At 37.3% G+C, this 16,903-nt stretch overlaps 1 protein-coding gene across 3 annotated transcripts in view; it reads left to right on the forward strand.

Moving 5' to 3' along the window:
* The window catches only part of THSD7B (thrombospondin type 1 domain containing 7B), a 903,223-nt gene that overhangs the window by 276,599 nt on the left and 609,721 nt on the right, over positions 1–16,903 (forward strand). For all 3 annotated transcript variants that reach the window (XM_036023677.1, XM_036023678.1, XM_028509548.2), the window contains exon 3: positions 14,464–15,271. In XM_036023677.1, the coding sequence (XP_035879570.1) occupies positions 14,464–15,271 (808 nt within the window). The remainder of the gene's footprint in view (positions 1–14,463; positions 15,272–16,903) is intronic.

Genomic DNA, 16,903 nt, shown 5'->3' on the forward strand with positions numbered 1-16,903 from the left:
CAGTCCCCACCAGGGCCACGGCTCATCCTTTTGTCCTGTGCCTCCACACTGTTTAGGCTCCCAGCCTGCTAGTCACTTAATAGCCTTTGTGGTCATCAGACCCACTGTCATATTATCACAGAGCCTGTGCTCAAGTCACTCTCATTTGACTTAATTATGGTCCCAAAGCACAAGAGTAGTGATGCTGGCAATTCAGATATGCCAAAGAGTAGCCATAAGGTGATTCCTTAATTATAAAGTATAATAAAATATCTTGAGAGAGAGAAGCCACATTCATACACATTTTATTACAATGTCTTATAATTGTTCTATTTTATTAGTTATTATTAATATATTGCTGTGCTTAATTTATAAATTAAATTTGATCATAGGTATTATGTATAAATAAAAACAACTATGTATATATAGGGTTTGGTACTATCTGCAGTTTCAGGCATCCACTGGGAGTCATGCTGATAATGGGGGACCACTGTACTTCAAAGTGGCATAAGCTTTTGATAATTTGTTTCATCAAGGTAGGAATTAGAATGTGCCCAGAATAATTATCTGAAATCACAAGGGGAACAAAGAGTTGTAATGACATTTTACAGTTAGTTAGTACCCAGTGAGTAGAATGTTGTGGTCCACAATAAATTTCCATATCTAGACCATGAATTAACTATTGGTTTCTATAGGACAGGGATATAACAGAGGATAGTTCACTCTAAAATGACAGTGAAGCAAATGAATCCTTTTGTGGATGATTCAGAAATACTTTTCCTTGTTTTATCTCTGTGGTCTCTGTGTGGAGAAAGAACTAAAGTTCCTTACATTTTGGATATCAGTACACTGATGTTTATATTCAGAAGCATGGTATTTTAACTAAGGGGAACATGTAGCATAGAAGGAAGTCTCCTTGAGGGTACTGAGGGTGGAGTAGGATGGGAGCTGCAGACAAGCAGTACTTTCTGTTATAGAGGCAGCATATATTAGAGGTGTGCATTGAGCTGTACTAATGAAATAGTAATACTAAGAAGTTAAAAGAATCAATAGGCAATATATATGCAGACACACACACACTTATATACAAAGTCTGTTCAGATGGTATCCAGCCATGTAATATGAAAAATAGACATTTATTGAAGAAAATATAAGAAACAGCATACATAGGATAATGTATGACTCAGTCCCCTTCAAAGTAGGCATCGTGGGACCTCACACAGTTCTCCCAATTACCATCAGCTGCCCTGTCATATTTTCCTGAATCTCATAGACAGTCTGAAATCTCTTCTCTTTCAAAGATGATTTTAGTTTTGGGAAAGGCCAGAAGTCACAGGGCACCAAGTTTGGGCTATAGGGAGGCTGAGTCACCTGGGCGATTTGATGTTTCACCAAAAATCTCTCCATGAGACGTGATACATGAGTGGGCATGTTGTTGTGATGAAGATGACAATCACCAGCTGTCCATAGCTATGGCCTTCTGAATTATCCAAATAGTTTCTGCAGAGGAATGTTCAAGCTTAATGCAAAATTTGATGCAGATTCGTTGCTCTACTCACTCAGTCATTTGAATGCAACACTCAATGGCATCTACCACCCCCACTGACTAGTACAGTGAAGTTGTCATTGTTCATGAATGCACACTCCAGTCCACTCTCCTTGGCTGCAAAGTTACATTGATGTCACAAATTATTCTTATTAACGGTAGCTAGATGTTTTCTGAATAGACTTCATATATTATAATATAATGTAATATATTATCCTATTATATATTTACATAACTAAATATATTACATAATGTATGTAATGTAATGTATATAATGCATAAGAAATAGAATTGGCTTAAATATATGTAATACTAGTATTACACATAGTATATATTTCACATGATAATAATATAAGGTTAATATAACTCTATAAATATATATGAATCAGTTCTGTTCATTGTGTATTATTGCAGGATGTCAGAGTCAGGTACTATTGCTGACATGGCACCCAGAGTCAATACAGCAGTGTTCTAAACTTGAAACAATGGTTCCATAACTGTAGTTCACTGATGTATGGCCAGTAAGGTACCTCTTGTCATATCCTGAAGTAAAACCCAGCACAACAGAAGTTACATGTGAAATACAGAAAAATCTCAGGTTAGAGGACATGCACCCTTTTCCACTGTGCTTTAAATTAGTGACACGTCTAATGATTGCTCTGAATTGCCTTTCCAACATTAAGTCTTGTCACTATCCCACGGAGCTTGATCTCCTGTCTTAGATCTTTGAACATGCTCAGCTAACACCTAACAGACATGTGGATCTCTGCTGTGGGTTTTATATCCATCTCATTCTTTGTGAACTGGTGGCAAAGAGGAGACACTTTCTGATGTTTTCATGGCTTTGTGCGCTTGAGTGTTTGTATCCAGGAAGGGATATAAGTATAGGCTTTGGATTGGAAGTTGCATTTTAATCTCAACTTATGATGTGGATCCTAAAATCAAAATTATAAAAATGTGTCATTTTATGTTATCTATATAACTTATTAAAAATATGACCAACTACCTAATCTAATAAGAGTAAAGCATCACACATACAAAATATTTCCTTTTTTGTTTTTCTTCTAATAAAAAGTGACAGAAAGAAAGAAATTTGTAGACTTTTGCACACTAGGGATAAATTCTTAGGGATTCAAAATGTGTATTAAAAGTCTTAGGAAGTTGTACAGAAGAGAGAACTTTAAATTTTAACTCTGCATTGTTCTAATATTTAACTAGTAACACAGCTCCTCCCTACCTACTCATCTCAGAGGATGCTGTTATTCCACTGGACACATTTGGAAAATTCCCAAATGATGCTGTGTTATCTTCAGTTCCAGTTGGATAGTGATTGTACCAGGAAAGGCAGAGAGGCAGCACGGTACTTCCTTGTCCCCCGGAACTGTTAAAATTTAGTATATTTTGCTAATCATTTGTGTGCTAGCACTAGTCTATGAAGTGGTAAGTGCTAACTTATAATAATTATTTTCATTATGTAAATGTAAACTTCTCTCATAACCCAAATGACATTTCTTCCATTTCTTTCCACTATAAGTTGAATTCCTATGAAGCACTCTGGGAAACTGCAATTACTCAGGGTGGTGGGAGGGGGTGGAGAGGGCATGGCAAGGCTAAAGGAGTTGACGTGGGCTGCAGGACACTGCCACATGTTTGCCCAGCTAGAAAAGGGCAATGAGGGTAGATTTTCTTTATGTGCTATTGAGCATAGAGCGTGACTGTCCTGTGGGGCTGTCAGTACTTGAGCTGATGAGGGATGTATTTATTATTACTTCTCTGATTCCTTTAAATTCTCATAGGTAGTGGTGATTATTATTGTGGGTACCTATCTCAACTAAAAACATTTGGTGTATTGGAAATATAATTTTTTATTCACATATCTTAGTTTGATTATTTATTGAGCCCTTTTTACCATTAGAGCCCCTCATTTCTTTCTCTGGGAGGCTGTCCTTGAGTTATTGGTGCAGCCTGGTCACCACGTGGACAACCCTTACTCCCAATAGGCTGGCTGGTAAGTCTCTAGAACTTCTGGGCATTCTCAGTCCTCCTTCAAGCTGCTTTCCCACAGTGCTTAGCCCTTGGATGTCTAGGAGGACTCATTGGCCTTGGCCTCCTCTGCTCGGACACCCCAGGCTGCTGCTTTCTTTCTGACAAAGGAAAATATAGGCTCTCCCTCTCCACCAACCCCTTCCTTCTCCCCTCTCCCCTCCCTCCTCTACCTCATCTATTCTCATGAGTTTTGTTCCAGGCAGGAGAGGTGCCAGAGAGGAAGCTTTTTTTTGAGCTGGAAGGTCTATGCCTTGGGAAGAGGACCTTTTCTCAGAAACATCCAACAGAACGATCTTAATATATTAGACTTCTGGCAACACAGAAATCAGAGGCTTGCTGGGCTGCATTCATTTTAAAAAATGTCTTCCCATCACTTTCTTCAGATAAATCTCTGTGATTCTGTAAATAAGACATATTTCTTTTTTTTCTTTTTTTTTTAAGATTTTATTTATTTGTTTTTAGAGAGGGAAGGGAGAGAGAGAGAGAGAGACAGAGAGAGAGAGAGACAGAGAGAGAGAGAGAGACAGAGAGAGAGAGAGAGAGAGGGAGAGAGAGAGAGGGAGAAACATCAATGTGCAGTTGCTGGAGGTTATGGCCTGCAACCCAGGAATGTACCCTGGCTGGGAATCGAACCTGGGACACTTTGGTTCCCAGCCCGCACTCAATCCACTGAGCTACGCCAGCCAGGGCTAAGACATATTTCTTAAACATGTTTCTCCTATTCTCCCAACCCCACACATAGGTGGGTACTGGGTTTCTGACTCAAACTCCACCCTTCAGAAAACAATGCCACTCAAAACCCTGCTAGGCTGTGAGCATTATGACCTTTTCTGCAGAATCCTCAGGGTTCTAGTGGGGAGCCTGCATTCTGGCAGACTTCTCGCTGTTGCTTAGTTCCCTCCACTTCTGGTGCTTCCTCCTGAGGTGAAAAGTGGTCCCAGTTAACAGCCTTAACACACATCTTTCAGGCCCTCCCCTTCTTAGGTATTTTCCTGGGTGTCTAAAAGTGTAATCATGTCAACAAACTAAAGAATCCACATTAACACGTTTTTTTATACCTTCTGCCAATTTTCCTGAAAATATCGAAGAAACTTAAGGCTCCTGGAAGTTCTTCTTAATTGCAAGGCTGCTTTGAGGACCATGTGACACAGTTGTTATAAAATATTGAGCATAGTGCCTGCCCCAGTGCTGTTGCTGATATTATAATGAACCTGTGACTGTTGTGATAATTCCGTCTCCCATCACTTTTTAAGTTTGTGACTAGGAGGCTGGGATGATAGGATCTGCTATTTAACTGTTATTTGTTTGAATCCTTCCTTTTTATTAGAAAAAATAATAGCATCTGATTGAGTTAAATTGCTTTACCAATTAGGGTATCCAGATTAGAGTTCTAAGGTCAAAAGTGTTTCTATAGCTGTGAGTATTTCAGTACATTAACATGCTAACCCAGAAAACACTGGACACACCGTCCCTGAATGCATGGAATTCATGGAGCCTGGTAAGAAGGGGCCCAAAGTTGAAACAAAGAATAATGGCATTACAGATGGATTTGGGAAAAACCAGTATTTAAGAATTCTGTTGGGCATTATGTTTGAGGTTTCTTCTTTTAAGCATAAGCTAGGAATCACAGAGGAGAGTTTTTTTGTTTTTGTTTTTTTAATTCCCTCTTTGGGACAAAACTATCAACCTATTGGTATGATGAGTTTCCAAGGATGATATCACTCCTAAATGTATTCAGACATGAATCTGCTTCCTACAATGCTAAGTGTTTTGGTTTCACATGTGGTGGTGTGGCACCGGAAGTAGACTGGTGAACAGGACTCATGTGTTTCTGCCGTCATGCAGTTTAGAATCAGGTAGGAGAGACAAATACTAAACCATGGGTTATACAATTGACTTTGTAACTGCAAGAGTGATGAACACTTTATAAAAGAGTAAGGTACTATCAAAGCATTGGGAAGAGTTCCCTCAGCAAGTGACTTAAGATTTGAAGAGTGAGTAGGAGTTGGGCTCTAGTGGGTGAAGCATGCGATTTGGCAGCTCAAGTGACAATACATGTTGCTGCCCAGGTATGAGAGGCAGCTTGGAGCGCTGGAGGAACCGAAAGATGGCCAATGTCACTGGAGAGCAGTGAGTGAATGTGGGCGGACCAGGAGATCAGGAGCTAAAGGGGTGTAATGGGGCCAGATAAGGTAGGCGCTGGTATGTCATGTTAACAATTTTGTTATCCTTTATTCTGAGAGGAATGGGAAGCTGTGGATGAGCTTTAAGTATGGAAATGACAAACAGATGTCACGCCACACCCAACGGGGTACAAATTTGCATTATTCAAAGATATATGTCTACAATATAGAAGAAGAATTGATGGCATGGGTGGAGTGGGGTGGGAGAGGAGACTCTGAAAGCCCAGATAAGAGGCTACTCCTCTCATTCTTAAGAGGAAAGGTGGTGGTTTGGATGAGGGTGGTGACAGTGGGGGTGAAGCAGCAGGTTGGATTGTGTCTGGGAGGTAAAGCTGAGGGGGGTGATTGGGTTTGATGTTTGTAAATAGAGTCTTCAGGATGCTCACTAGACTATATAGAGCAAATAGGCATTTCTAGTTGTTTCTACATAGAAAATTTATTGTGATTCAGCCATGGTACTGCTGTTTCTCAAATATTTTTTCAAATATAACTGGGAAATATTTTTCGGAGCATAAGAGTAGTGTCTCAAATAGTTTTAAAATTACTGTTTCAACACAGGAATAATTATTTCTTTGAAAAAAGAAATTAGATGGACTAAATGTTCTTTGCAAAAAATGCAGCTTATGCTTTATTCTTTCTCGCTGCCCATCGTGAATGTCCGGCACTAGAGAGGTATGTTGAGAAGCAGATATACTTCATGTAGTCATTAGACAGTTAAAGTTAAGAAAAACTATTATCTCAAGTGTGTCCTAGAGTAATTTTGTTCTAGGAAAAATTATTTTTTGAGTTGTGTTAGTAGCAAACGAAATAGATGCCACCTGGCCCTTTTGCTTTATGTATTTGTAAAGCTGGTGTGCATATCCCAACATTGCTGCCTTTGCAGTGAACCTCTGATCGACAATACACAAGGCCTCCATTATCAAGCCCAATGTGTACTGATTATTCACTGTGGAATTAGCACTTTATTATCTCCCCGGCATGGGGATACGGTTTAAGAAGCATCTCCCAAGCACCTGTTACAGTATGCTTTCTGTGTGGGATAAAGAAAACAGATTTCTGGGCCTCCTGAAGTGTATTCACTGCCTGAATAGCCAATAGTCTAAAGGAGAAAGTGCTTCAGAAGAACACAATGAGGAACTTGGCTTTACTCTGTTTCTGACTTAATCTTCCTTGCCTTTTCCACTTAACTGATACAAAACGGCTCAGTAAATGATGTTCATCCATTTCTCCAGGGAATTGAGAGGGCTTAACTGAAGCGTTTATTGTAAGTAAAGTCAATGTTGAGTGGAGCACCATTTATGGGATGAGAAAACACCATAAATATCAGTTGACAGGTATCAGAGCCACAGGAATTCCAGGGCCACCACTCGAGCCAGGCCATTGAGCTGGGACAAGGAACTTTAGGTGGGAGAGGAGGGGCAGGGTTCTGGGTCCTCACACCAGCTGCACTCAGAACAGAACCCCTTCCAAACATATTTTACCTACGGGCTTTGCAAGACTTCATTTGCTTAAGAGATATTGCTGTTAAAAGCAGTTAAACAGCAGTCATTGCGGAAAAGGTTTGAAGTCAATGAATGGTGGAGACTTGCAGTCTCAGGGCTTCTGGGCTATTTACCTTGACCAAGTTCTTTGACTACATGCTTTGAATAGTCCCATGCAGCAAAGCAGAGCAGTGTCAATAATATATGTACAGTCTTGAGAAGACAGTAGGTATTCAGAAAACTGAATAGTTTTAGCTGTTACTAATATTGCTATAGTTTTTCTAGGGACAGGTAATTTCTAATTGGTGCCTGAGGCTTCTTGTGTGTGCTAAACCCCTGAAACTTGCTAGATGTTCTTGAACAGGAGCTTGGTCATGTCCTCAAGCAGACAAAGACAGGAGGGACCCCATTTCATGGGATCGATTGTGAAGAGTCCCTGAGAGCAGCCATCAGCCTCAGGTGCTAACCCAGGAGACTGAAAAATCTCACTATTAACAGGCAGTTTATTGCTTGTGTTTTTTGTGTTTTTATATAATTTCCACTTTTTTGTTGTTTTTTCTCCCTTCCTCCCCACACACCTCAGATTACAACCATTTAAAGTCCTTATTCTTCCTTTGTCTCAGAGCTGTTACAATCACTGGATTGGGTGTCTGGGATGGAATTGTCGGTCCCATTTCTGCTCAAAATGACTATGTGACCTTGGGCAAGTAATTGAATTTGTTTGGGCTTTATTTCCTCCTCTAAACACTGTGGGCTATAACATTCCCTTTTCATTACCACATTCTAGACAGTTAGCAGGTTATAGGGTTTAGTGATCTAAAAAGATCTACTTTGTGTCAGAATGCAGTGGAGTGTAGGGTTTGGCACAAATAATGTTGCTTTTTCATTACAAAGTCTTTTATTACAGAATCATAGGCATGTAATTCTGTAACATAACAATATTACACTCAAGCACACCATGTGACATTTTAGTGAAATGTTCAAATTAAAACTATAAATTATTACACTCTACCCACCACACTCAAGCAGGCGTTACTTCTGCTGGTCCCTGTATAGGGGACGAGAGTCTCTTTTAGGCTTCAGAATTTTTAGCAAGTGGAACTGAAATAAAAAGTATTGATAAACAATTTTTAAAGGGTAGTTTTCTGTCTGTGGTGTTTGCATGAACTGATGAGTCATTCAGATATACATATTTCCAGTCTGCTTTGCTGTTGAAATATTTTTAATGGATGTTCTAGCCACTGGCAACTAGCAATTTGTAGTCATAAGTGATAAGTAACAGAGGCACTTTGCTTTTCAGTCAGAGGCATCTGCCCACAAAGATGAAATGGACTTAGAACATGCTGTTAAGTGTCAAACAAAGACACAATCACATGGATAGAGCTTGGGATGTTAGCAGCAAAGCTTGTGCTTACTTTGGAGTTTAAATATTCAGTCCAAATGCTCAGTGGTGTTCTCACATGGAATCACAGACTGTCTTCAAATGTAAATAAAAAGGAAGTTATATTTGAAAGCTTTTAACTACTGCAACAGTTATATTTTCCTAAAGATAGTTATTGGAATATTTTAATAAACGTGTCCTTCAGATCACAAATGCAGAAGGATATTTTTGGTTTCTGTAAAAAGTGCAATGGAGTTTTCTAATGAAATGCGTTAAGGCTTAAATTCCTTCTCATTTAATGATTTTTTATGTTGATACATTTCCTATGTTGTACTTCTATTGATATCTGACGCATAACTCACTAATGGCCGTCACTAATGAACAGGTTTTCTCTGCGAGTTTAGAGAGTATGGAGTGGCTTTGTGCGTCACCTGCTAAGGAAGGTGATTAATTATCATGATAGATTTAGAAATGTGGTCTTGGAAACTATCCTCTCCCAACTCTAGGTTTACTGCATTAGAGCTAATAGGCTCTAAAAAATCAAAGGACTGACACGGTTAACCCTATGTTTCTAGTAAGCATAGATAGGCCTGCAGGGGGGATCAAATATCCTCTTCATGAGCAAATTGGCATGACATTAAGTGCACTGATTTTGAAAGGTATTTAATGTCTTATTCATGTTTTTCAAAGATTTATTTATTTATTTATTTTTAGAGAGATGGGAAGGGAGGGAGAAAGAGAGGGAGAGAATCATCGATGTGTGAGAGATGCATCAACAGGTTGCCTCTCACAGGCTCCCAACCAGGGACCTGTCCCACAACCTAGGTATGTGCCCTAGGCTGGGAGTAGGACCAGCGACCCTTGGGTTCCCAGGCTGGCACTTAATCCACTGAGCCACACTAGATAGGGCTTGTCTCATTCATTTATATATTGCCAGAGTCTAATACACTCCTTTTCAAGTAGCAGGTAATTAATCATTGTTATTTTAATGAATGAATACTCAGATGACACTTTTTTCATTTCTTGGGTTATTTGATATATTTTAGAAAGTGTGATTTCTAAAGAATGCCATTCCTTAGATAATTGTGCACTATGTAAATGGAGGTATTACTTTAATTATTTCATGGTTGATATGAAAGCTTTTTGAAAAGTTACTACATAAAGTTCAAGGTATTTCTTGGAACTGAGACATATTATAGGTAAGCAAATGTTGTTTGATCTTGCATTTTGTAATTCTGTTTTATGAGTGCTTTGATGTAGTGATGACCTACAAATAATTTGTTTAAGATACTAAAACTCTGCATTGGCATTTATGTCATTCCTCAACCTCTTTGTTCAAGTTAAAAACAAAGTAATGTCAGGATAATAAAAGCTGTGATTAAAAATGAATAATAAAACAAACATCTCTTCCTATTCCTTGAATGGTATTAAATCAGGGTTACTGCCTGCAACAGTGCAAAAGCTTTGGGGCATGTGGTTAGTGTCTCTCTCCTCTGGAATTCTCTCCCTCCTCCCCCAGACCTCATAGTGAATGCCACACCTAAGATTCGGGCATTCAGTAGGCTATCTTAAATGTGATGATTTAGATAGGGTGACACATACATCTAAACTAATCCAGTTAAAGATAACTTAATTAAGAGAATAAAATTCACCAGCATTTTTCTGCTTCTAGAGGAATATTACATTAGAGCATTCAGATCATTGCACCTTCTGCAAAATGAGGGGCAGGAAAAAAATCACAGTCTTAAATGTGAATGTGACCTGAGAGTTCATCATGCTACCCTTCCAGTCCAAATAATTTACACCTACACAAAAATTCTTACGTGTTAATTGAAACAGACATGACTTTAAATACAGAGCACTTTATTCCAGGGTAACTGTGTTTATCTCACAGAAAGAGTAGTAAGTTGCAGGTGGATATTGTTTTTGTATAACGTTGGTCCAGTTAAACAAGTACAGAATTGCTACTCCTAATATACCATTAAAACATTTTCTGTAAATATAACACAATATGAGTTTTAGTTTAGAGCCAGGTTATGTTTGCAGTTAAACTTTTAATTCTTTAATTGTTCTAAATTTTGGTTTATTTGTATTACTTGAGACTTGTTTTCAGTTAAAAAATATAAAGTGACTGGTGTTTAAAAACAGAGGTTTGTTATATTTATCTTTATTTTTTTTATCTTTTTTTTTTAGATTTTATTTATTTATTTTTAGAGAGGGAAGGGAGGGAGATAGAGAGAGAGAGAGACAGAGAAACTTCAATGTGCGGTTGCTGGGGGTTATGGCCTGCAACCCAGGCATGTACCCAAGCTGGAAATCGAACCTGGGACACTATATTTATCTTTAAACTATTTAATTTAATTGAGTATATTTTATGTATACAATAAATTTAAAGGTGATGTTCTTTTTCTTCAGGCAGCTGATCACAATTTTAATATGTTCTTTCATTTGTGAACTTGGACAAAGGATGTAAGATGCCTTAAACTGCAGGTCACATTTCACTTTAATATGTATGTTTTTTTAAAAATGGCAAAATCCCTCAGGGCTGTGTGATTTTCACTATTGTGTGTGTTCAAAGTTCATTGCCAAATATAACTGAATAAATCATGCAACACATTTTCTCTCTATTCCTGAAAAACAAAAATTACTATAGGTCAATTGCTGAGAGGTCTTGTCTCTATTTCATATGTCTTACTTGCAATTTGTTTTTCATTTATTCTAAGCAAACACAAATCATTTTACATTTGCTTGTCATTTACATGTTGTTTTTTGTCTCCTTTAACATAAGGAGAAACTATTATTCCTTGACTGTGCCTTCCTAAATATACTGAGTAATGTTTATAAATATGCATGTATCTTATCTTGCAAGAGTTACTATCCTATATTTCCAGGGCCTGGAGGGGAAAATCATTGCTCACATACTGCCATGATTATTTGTTCTACTCATATTCAAGTGAATGTTAACTAACAAATAGAAGAGGACATAGCTAAGCTACAAACAAATCTGCCTTGTGGTTTTAGCATCATACATACCAACGCACACACTGGAAGGGGCTCTTTTCAAATGCAGGGCAAGAGCTCACAATAGGAGTCACACAGGCCTGGAGTCCTGTTCTAGTTGATGGAGTAGCACTGTGCCCTTGCAAGTGCTTTGTAACTTTTCTGAGGTTTATTTTTCCCAGTTGATAAAATGCACTCACTAGCCTCACCTCATGGGACTGCTGTAAGGAACAGAAAGGAAGGTACTTGGCAAATCACTAGTAGTGTAATATAAACCAGCTCTCTTAAACACAAAAACAAAAAACAACCTTGATTTGCCTTGATTTGTAGCGTGGTATAAATCCTCTCACCATGACCAGTTTCCAACTATGAATGATTTAACAGCCAGCTCAATAAATGGCAGTAATTATTTCTTAAAAGGTACCTTTTGTATTCCATTGATCTAGGAAACATTGTCCTGTTTGGTAAAATCCTGTATAGATGAAAGGCATGAAAGCTAAGGAAAGAATAGTAATTTATAATGCTTAAAATATTAATGATTTCAAATAACAAAAAAGCTACCATCACTCTTTTAGAAGTAGGTGAAAAATGGTAAGAAAACAACATTTAATAATAAGAAATGTGTTAATTAAATGATCTAAAAGTACTAATAAGGATCACTTGGTAAAATGTTCTATGTGAATCAAATTTGATGTTAACTTTTTTCAAGATTAGTTAGAAATGATTCAACTTTTCTGGTTTTAGATTCTTTAATCTACACAAAAAATTGTAATGAGAAAATTGTGTATTTGACACTTAAACAGAGATGAACTGACAGCCATCATTTTAAAGCCCAATGCTTTACCAAAAAACTTCCTTTAGTTTTATCCAATAACTGTTTTATATCATTCAAAGCTGATTTTTATTATAAAAGTTTGCTGCAATCATATGTTTTCCTTTTTTGGTTGAAATATTCCTTTACTGAGTAACTGATAATTTTTTTTGGTAATAATAAAATTTGCATGTGTAGTGTGACATGAGGGATAAGGGTTGGCGTACTTACACTGAAACTGCTCTAAGAACATCTGTACATAGTAACCCTGAAAATACTTTTCATGTAACCATGAACATCTCAATATACAAAGTGGAAAACTATGGGTGATCTTGCAGGATATCCTGAGATTTGAGAGCAGTTGATTAAATTAGTTTGTGTTGAGGGCACCCTTTCCCAGGTGCATTTCCTGGGCCACGAACAATGCTGGACGACATGCCTGGGAAAGCCTCTGACCAACCCAGGGGCATTCAGTGAGTAAAGGTTTCCAATGAAACTCCTCTGTCCATTTTAGCAAGAAGAGTCTCTAATACTGAGGTACTAAAGGTAGACAGTGTTTTCTAGGTTAATATCTCCCACAAAGCAACAAATCACTGGAACTGTAGCTATGCATGGTATTGCCTCCAATAACAAGTTTAGGTATCCAGAACAGGGCTATGAGGAAGAACTGGGATGACTATGTACATTAGAACCCCCCCGGACATTGTCCTGCTAGAGTGAGAGATCCTCACTGTGGCGTGTGGCCCTGTTTCTCTGAGGCTGCTTATGTCTCTTTCTAAATGCTTGTGACTGTGTACACACGTACTGTTCCTAGAAATGTAATAGATGTGCTTGAAAATATGTTCCATAAAGTAATTAAGTGGCATTTTGGGTGTTTGATCAGATTTGGGGAAAGAAAGACTCTATTTTCTTCCTTTCGCTTGTATAAATTAAAACATTTCTCAGGCTGCAAATTTTTTTTTTATGATTATCACAATGCTAGTACAGGGGCAAAGGTTACATGATTCAGTTGATGAACATTTTTTTCAGGTTCATATTATGTATTTAAGTAAAGTGAAAGGGATAAATCTATTTTTTTTTGTTGACACAAAGGGAATTACTTGGAGTCCTTGTAAAAACATATATGATCAACCTTCTGGACAAGCCAACGGGTATGTCTATAGAATAAATAGATAGAAAAAAATGTGAGAAACATCGATTGACAGGTCTTTCAATTGTTCATTTCTTGGATATTTTCCCATAAAAACTAATTAATTTAAAGATTTGGCATATTACAAGGTAATATTGAAAGCTTTTCCAGGAGTCAATACCTATCAGAAATCAAAATAGGCATATTCAAAGAATGTTGGAGAAGGGTTTCCATAAGCAATTCAGTGCTAATTCTTCTTCTATTACCTTATTTTTATTCCCCAATTAGATTTTTCTTTTTTATGCAATTTACTCTGTAAACAAAAACCAAAACTAGGACAACTATTTATAAAATGAAAATATATTTAAGATACTTTGGCAGGTTATTTTTTAATAACACATTTCTCTTCTGAACTCTTCAGGGTATGGGCAGAAACACTGAAACCTGATAAATCCTACTTTATTAAAACATGGATTTAGGGCTTTCTTTTAAATGAAACACTGCCTAACTAGAAAGTATTAATTTTGAGTTAGATATACAAGCTATGGAACATAATAATTACAATGATTCCCATCATCGAGTGTGTATTATCTATTTGGCACCACATTATATCATTAATCCCCAAACAGCTCTATACATCAGTGATTTTTATTATCTTTTCCCTATGTACTTAAGGAAACTAAGGCTGAGAAATTTGAAGTAATTTGTCCAAGTTTACAATGCTGGTAAGAGAGTACATAAAGGCCAATTGATGGAAAGTCCATATTCTTAACCACTAAATTATATTGTCCACCGAAATTCATAATTCAACATTTGCTGTGTTGGGAAGTATGCAGATTGTTCTGTGTTTGTGTGGATGGTGGCACAGGATCTCTGAGTAATTGATACCTTGTGTTTCTGCTTGTAGGTCCCTGGGGAAGGTGTACAGGAGACTGTGGGCCTGGAGGAGTCCAGGCTCGCACATTGTGGTGCTTTCACTTTGAAGGTTGGACAAGTCACCTCTCTAACTGTGATGAGAACAATAGGCCTCCAAAGGAAAGAAGCTGCTTCCGAGTCTGTGATTGGCACAGCGACCTCTTCCATTGGGAGGTGTCTGACTGGCACCACTGTGTGCTTGTCCCCTCCGCCCTAGGCCAAACCAAGCCTCGCACTGCAGAGTGCGTGACGGCTCAGCATGGACTGCAGCACCGGACTGTGCGCTGTGTTCAGAAGTTGAACAGAACCTTGGTTGTAAATGAAATATGTGAACACTTTGCTCCTCAACCCCCTACAGAACAAGCTTGCCTCATTCCTTGCCCCCGGGACTGTGTTGTATCCGAGTTCTCACAATGGTCCAAGTGTAGCAACGGATGTGGGAAGCAGCCGCAGCACAGAACTCGTGTGGCCATCGCTCCGCCTCTCTATGGAGGTTCTCAGTGTCCCAATCTGACTGAGTCAAGAATCTGTGACACTCCCATTTCCTGTCCTCTTGGGGAAGAGGAATATACTTTTAGCCTTAAAGTTGGACCGTGGAGTAAATGTAGACTGCCTCATCTTAAGGAAATTAACCTAAGTGGAAGAATTGTTGTGGATTTTAGCTCTGATTCAAAGGAACCAGCCTTTAGACATCAAAGTTACAAGCCACATCACCATGCCAAGCCCTGGGATATAGAGATAGGTTATCAAACCCGCCAGGTTTGGTGTACCAGAAGTGATGGAAAAAATGCTATGTTAAGGTAGGAGGCCTTCAGTGCTTCTACCTTTGACTCACCTAAATATTGTACACTATAATTTTATAAAGTTTCTTTCTGATTTTCTACAAATGAATAATTGTAATTAGGTTTAGAGTTTGAGATTTGAGAAGTTTTATTTGAGAAGTCCTCTATATCAATTATAAAAATTTTAGAGTATAGATCAGACAATGCTCTGAATTTCTGTATAATTGATAGTGCAACTATATTGGATGTCATATATTTCCACATTTTATCAAATAACTAGTTAAAACAAAAATATTTTGTTACTATAGTAACAAAGATATGATAATATTCAAGTTCACTCTCAATTCATGTGTGATATAAATTATTTAAATTACTACTTAATTATCACTTTTCATAATATTTGTTTCTTAAACTTATTTTGTTTTTTTTTTGTTTAGTTTTGTTTCCATGATTAAGAAGTTCTTTTTAATATTCGAGATGTGGATTTTTTATAGTAGTGATATTGAGTAATATCAATAGTTAATCCAAGACTGCTTTCTTTGGCATTGATTTGATAAAATATTAATCTGAACAGCAAAAATTAAAATTACAACCTATAGAAGGAATAAACAAAAACTTTTCAAAGCAATAGTTTAGGTTTCAAAATTATTTGTAATTGTTTTATTTTAAATTCTAGTATAATGAATGCATCATGACATAAGCCCAGAGAACTATGTTGAAAGTAATGTTTGTTTAATTTTCCCCCAGAAAGTCTTAAATGGAAGCACTTGTATATTGCCAAGTTTCTTCCAAATTAAGATGCCTTTCAATAGTATTTAAATTACTAAATGATGAAACACTCATCTTTAGAATTAATTATCATCATCAGTTACTGTTTTCTCGGGATGAACAGCTGGCTGGGAGAGCCTCAAAAGGCTACCTCTGCAGTTCAAGAACGAAGTAATGTAGTGTTTTTTTCTTCAATTGACTTCACAAGTGAGGATATTTTATCTTTGATACTTCATTCTGATTTATGCCATATATAGTTTTCAAGTCCATTGAAGAGTGATTTTCTGTCTTTTTGTTGCCTGCCTCTATGAAGCCTGCAAGATTAAGCAGATGATTTGGGTGATTATTGTTTGAATATGGATGTGTAATTCTGTAAAAACATTGTTTTCTTTATATTCCACATTAGATTATCACATAGAATGTTTTCATTTTTACTTTGTTTATATTATATTCTTTTATAAATATTAATAGACCATTTTTAGAGCAGTTTTATATTTACAAAAAAAGTCAGTGGAAAATACAGTTCCCATATACCTTCTCATCACTTCCCTCCACACTACACCTTTTCACACACATACCTTGCATTGGTGTAGTATATGTTACAATGGAAGAACCAGTATTGATACATTATTACAGGCCATAGTACTTTAGAGTTCACTGTTGTATTATACATTCTATGGGTTTGTGCAAATGTATCCATCACTGCTGTATCATGCAGAATAGTTTCACTGCCCTAAAAGTCTCCTTTATTGCATCTATTAATCTTCCTTTTCTTCTTCCTGCAGCCCTGTTAACCAAAGATAGTTTATTGTCTCCATAGTTTTCCCTTTTCTAGAATGTCATAGAATTAGATTGATGCAGTATATGGCATTCTCCGTTTAG

The sequence above is a fragment of the Phyllostomus discolor genome, chromosome 4 (assembly GCF_004126475.2).
Source record: "Phyllostomus discolor isolate MPI-MPIP mPhyDis1 chromosome 4, mPhyDis1.pri.v3, whole genome shotgun sequence".
In the NCBI taxonomy this organism is placed as follows: domain Eukaryota; kingdom Metazoa; phylum Chordata; class Mammalia; order Chiroptera; family Phyllostomidae; genus Phyllostomus; species Phyllostomus discolor.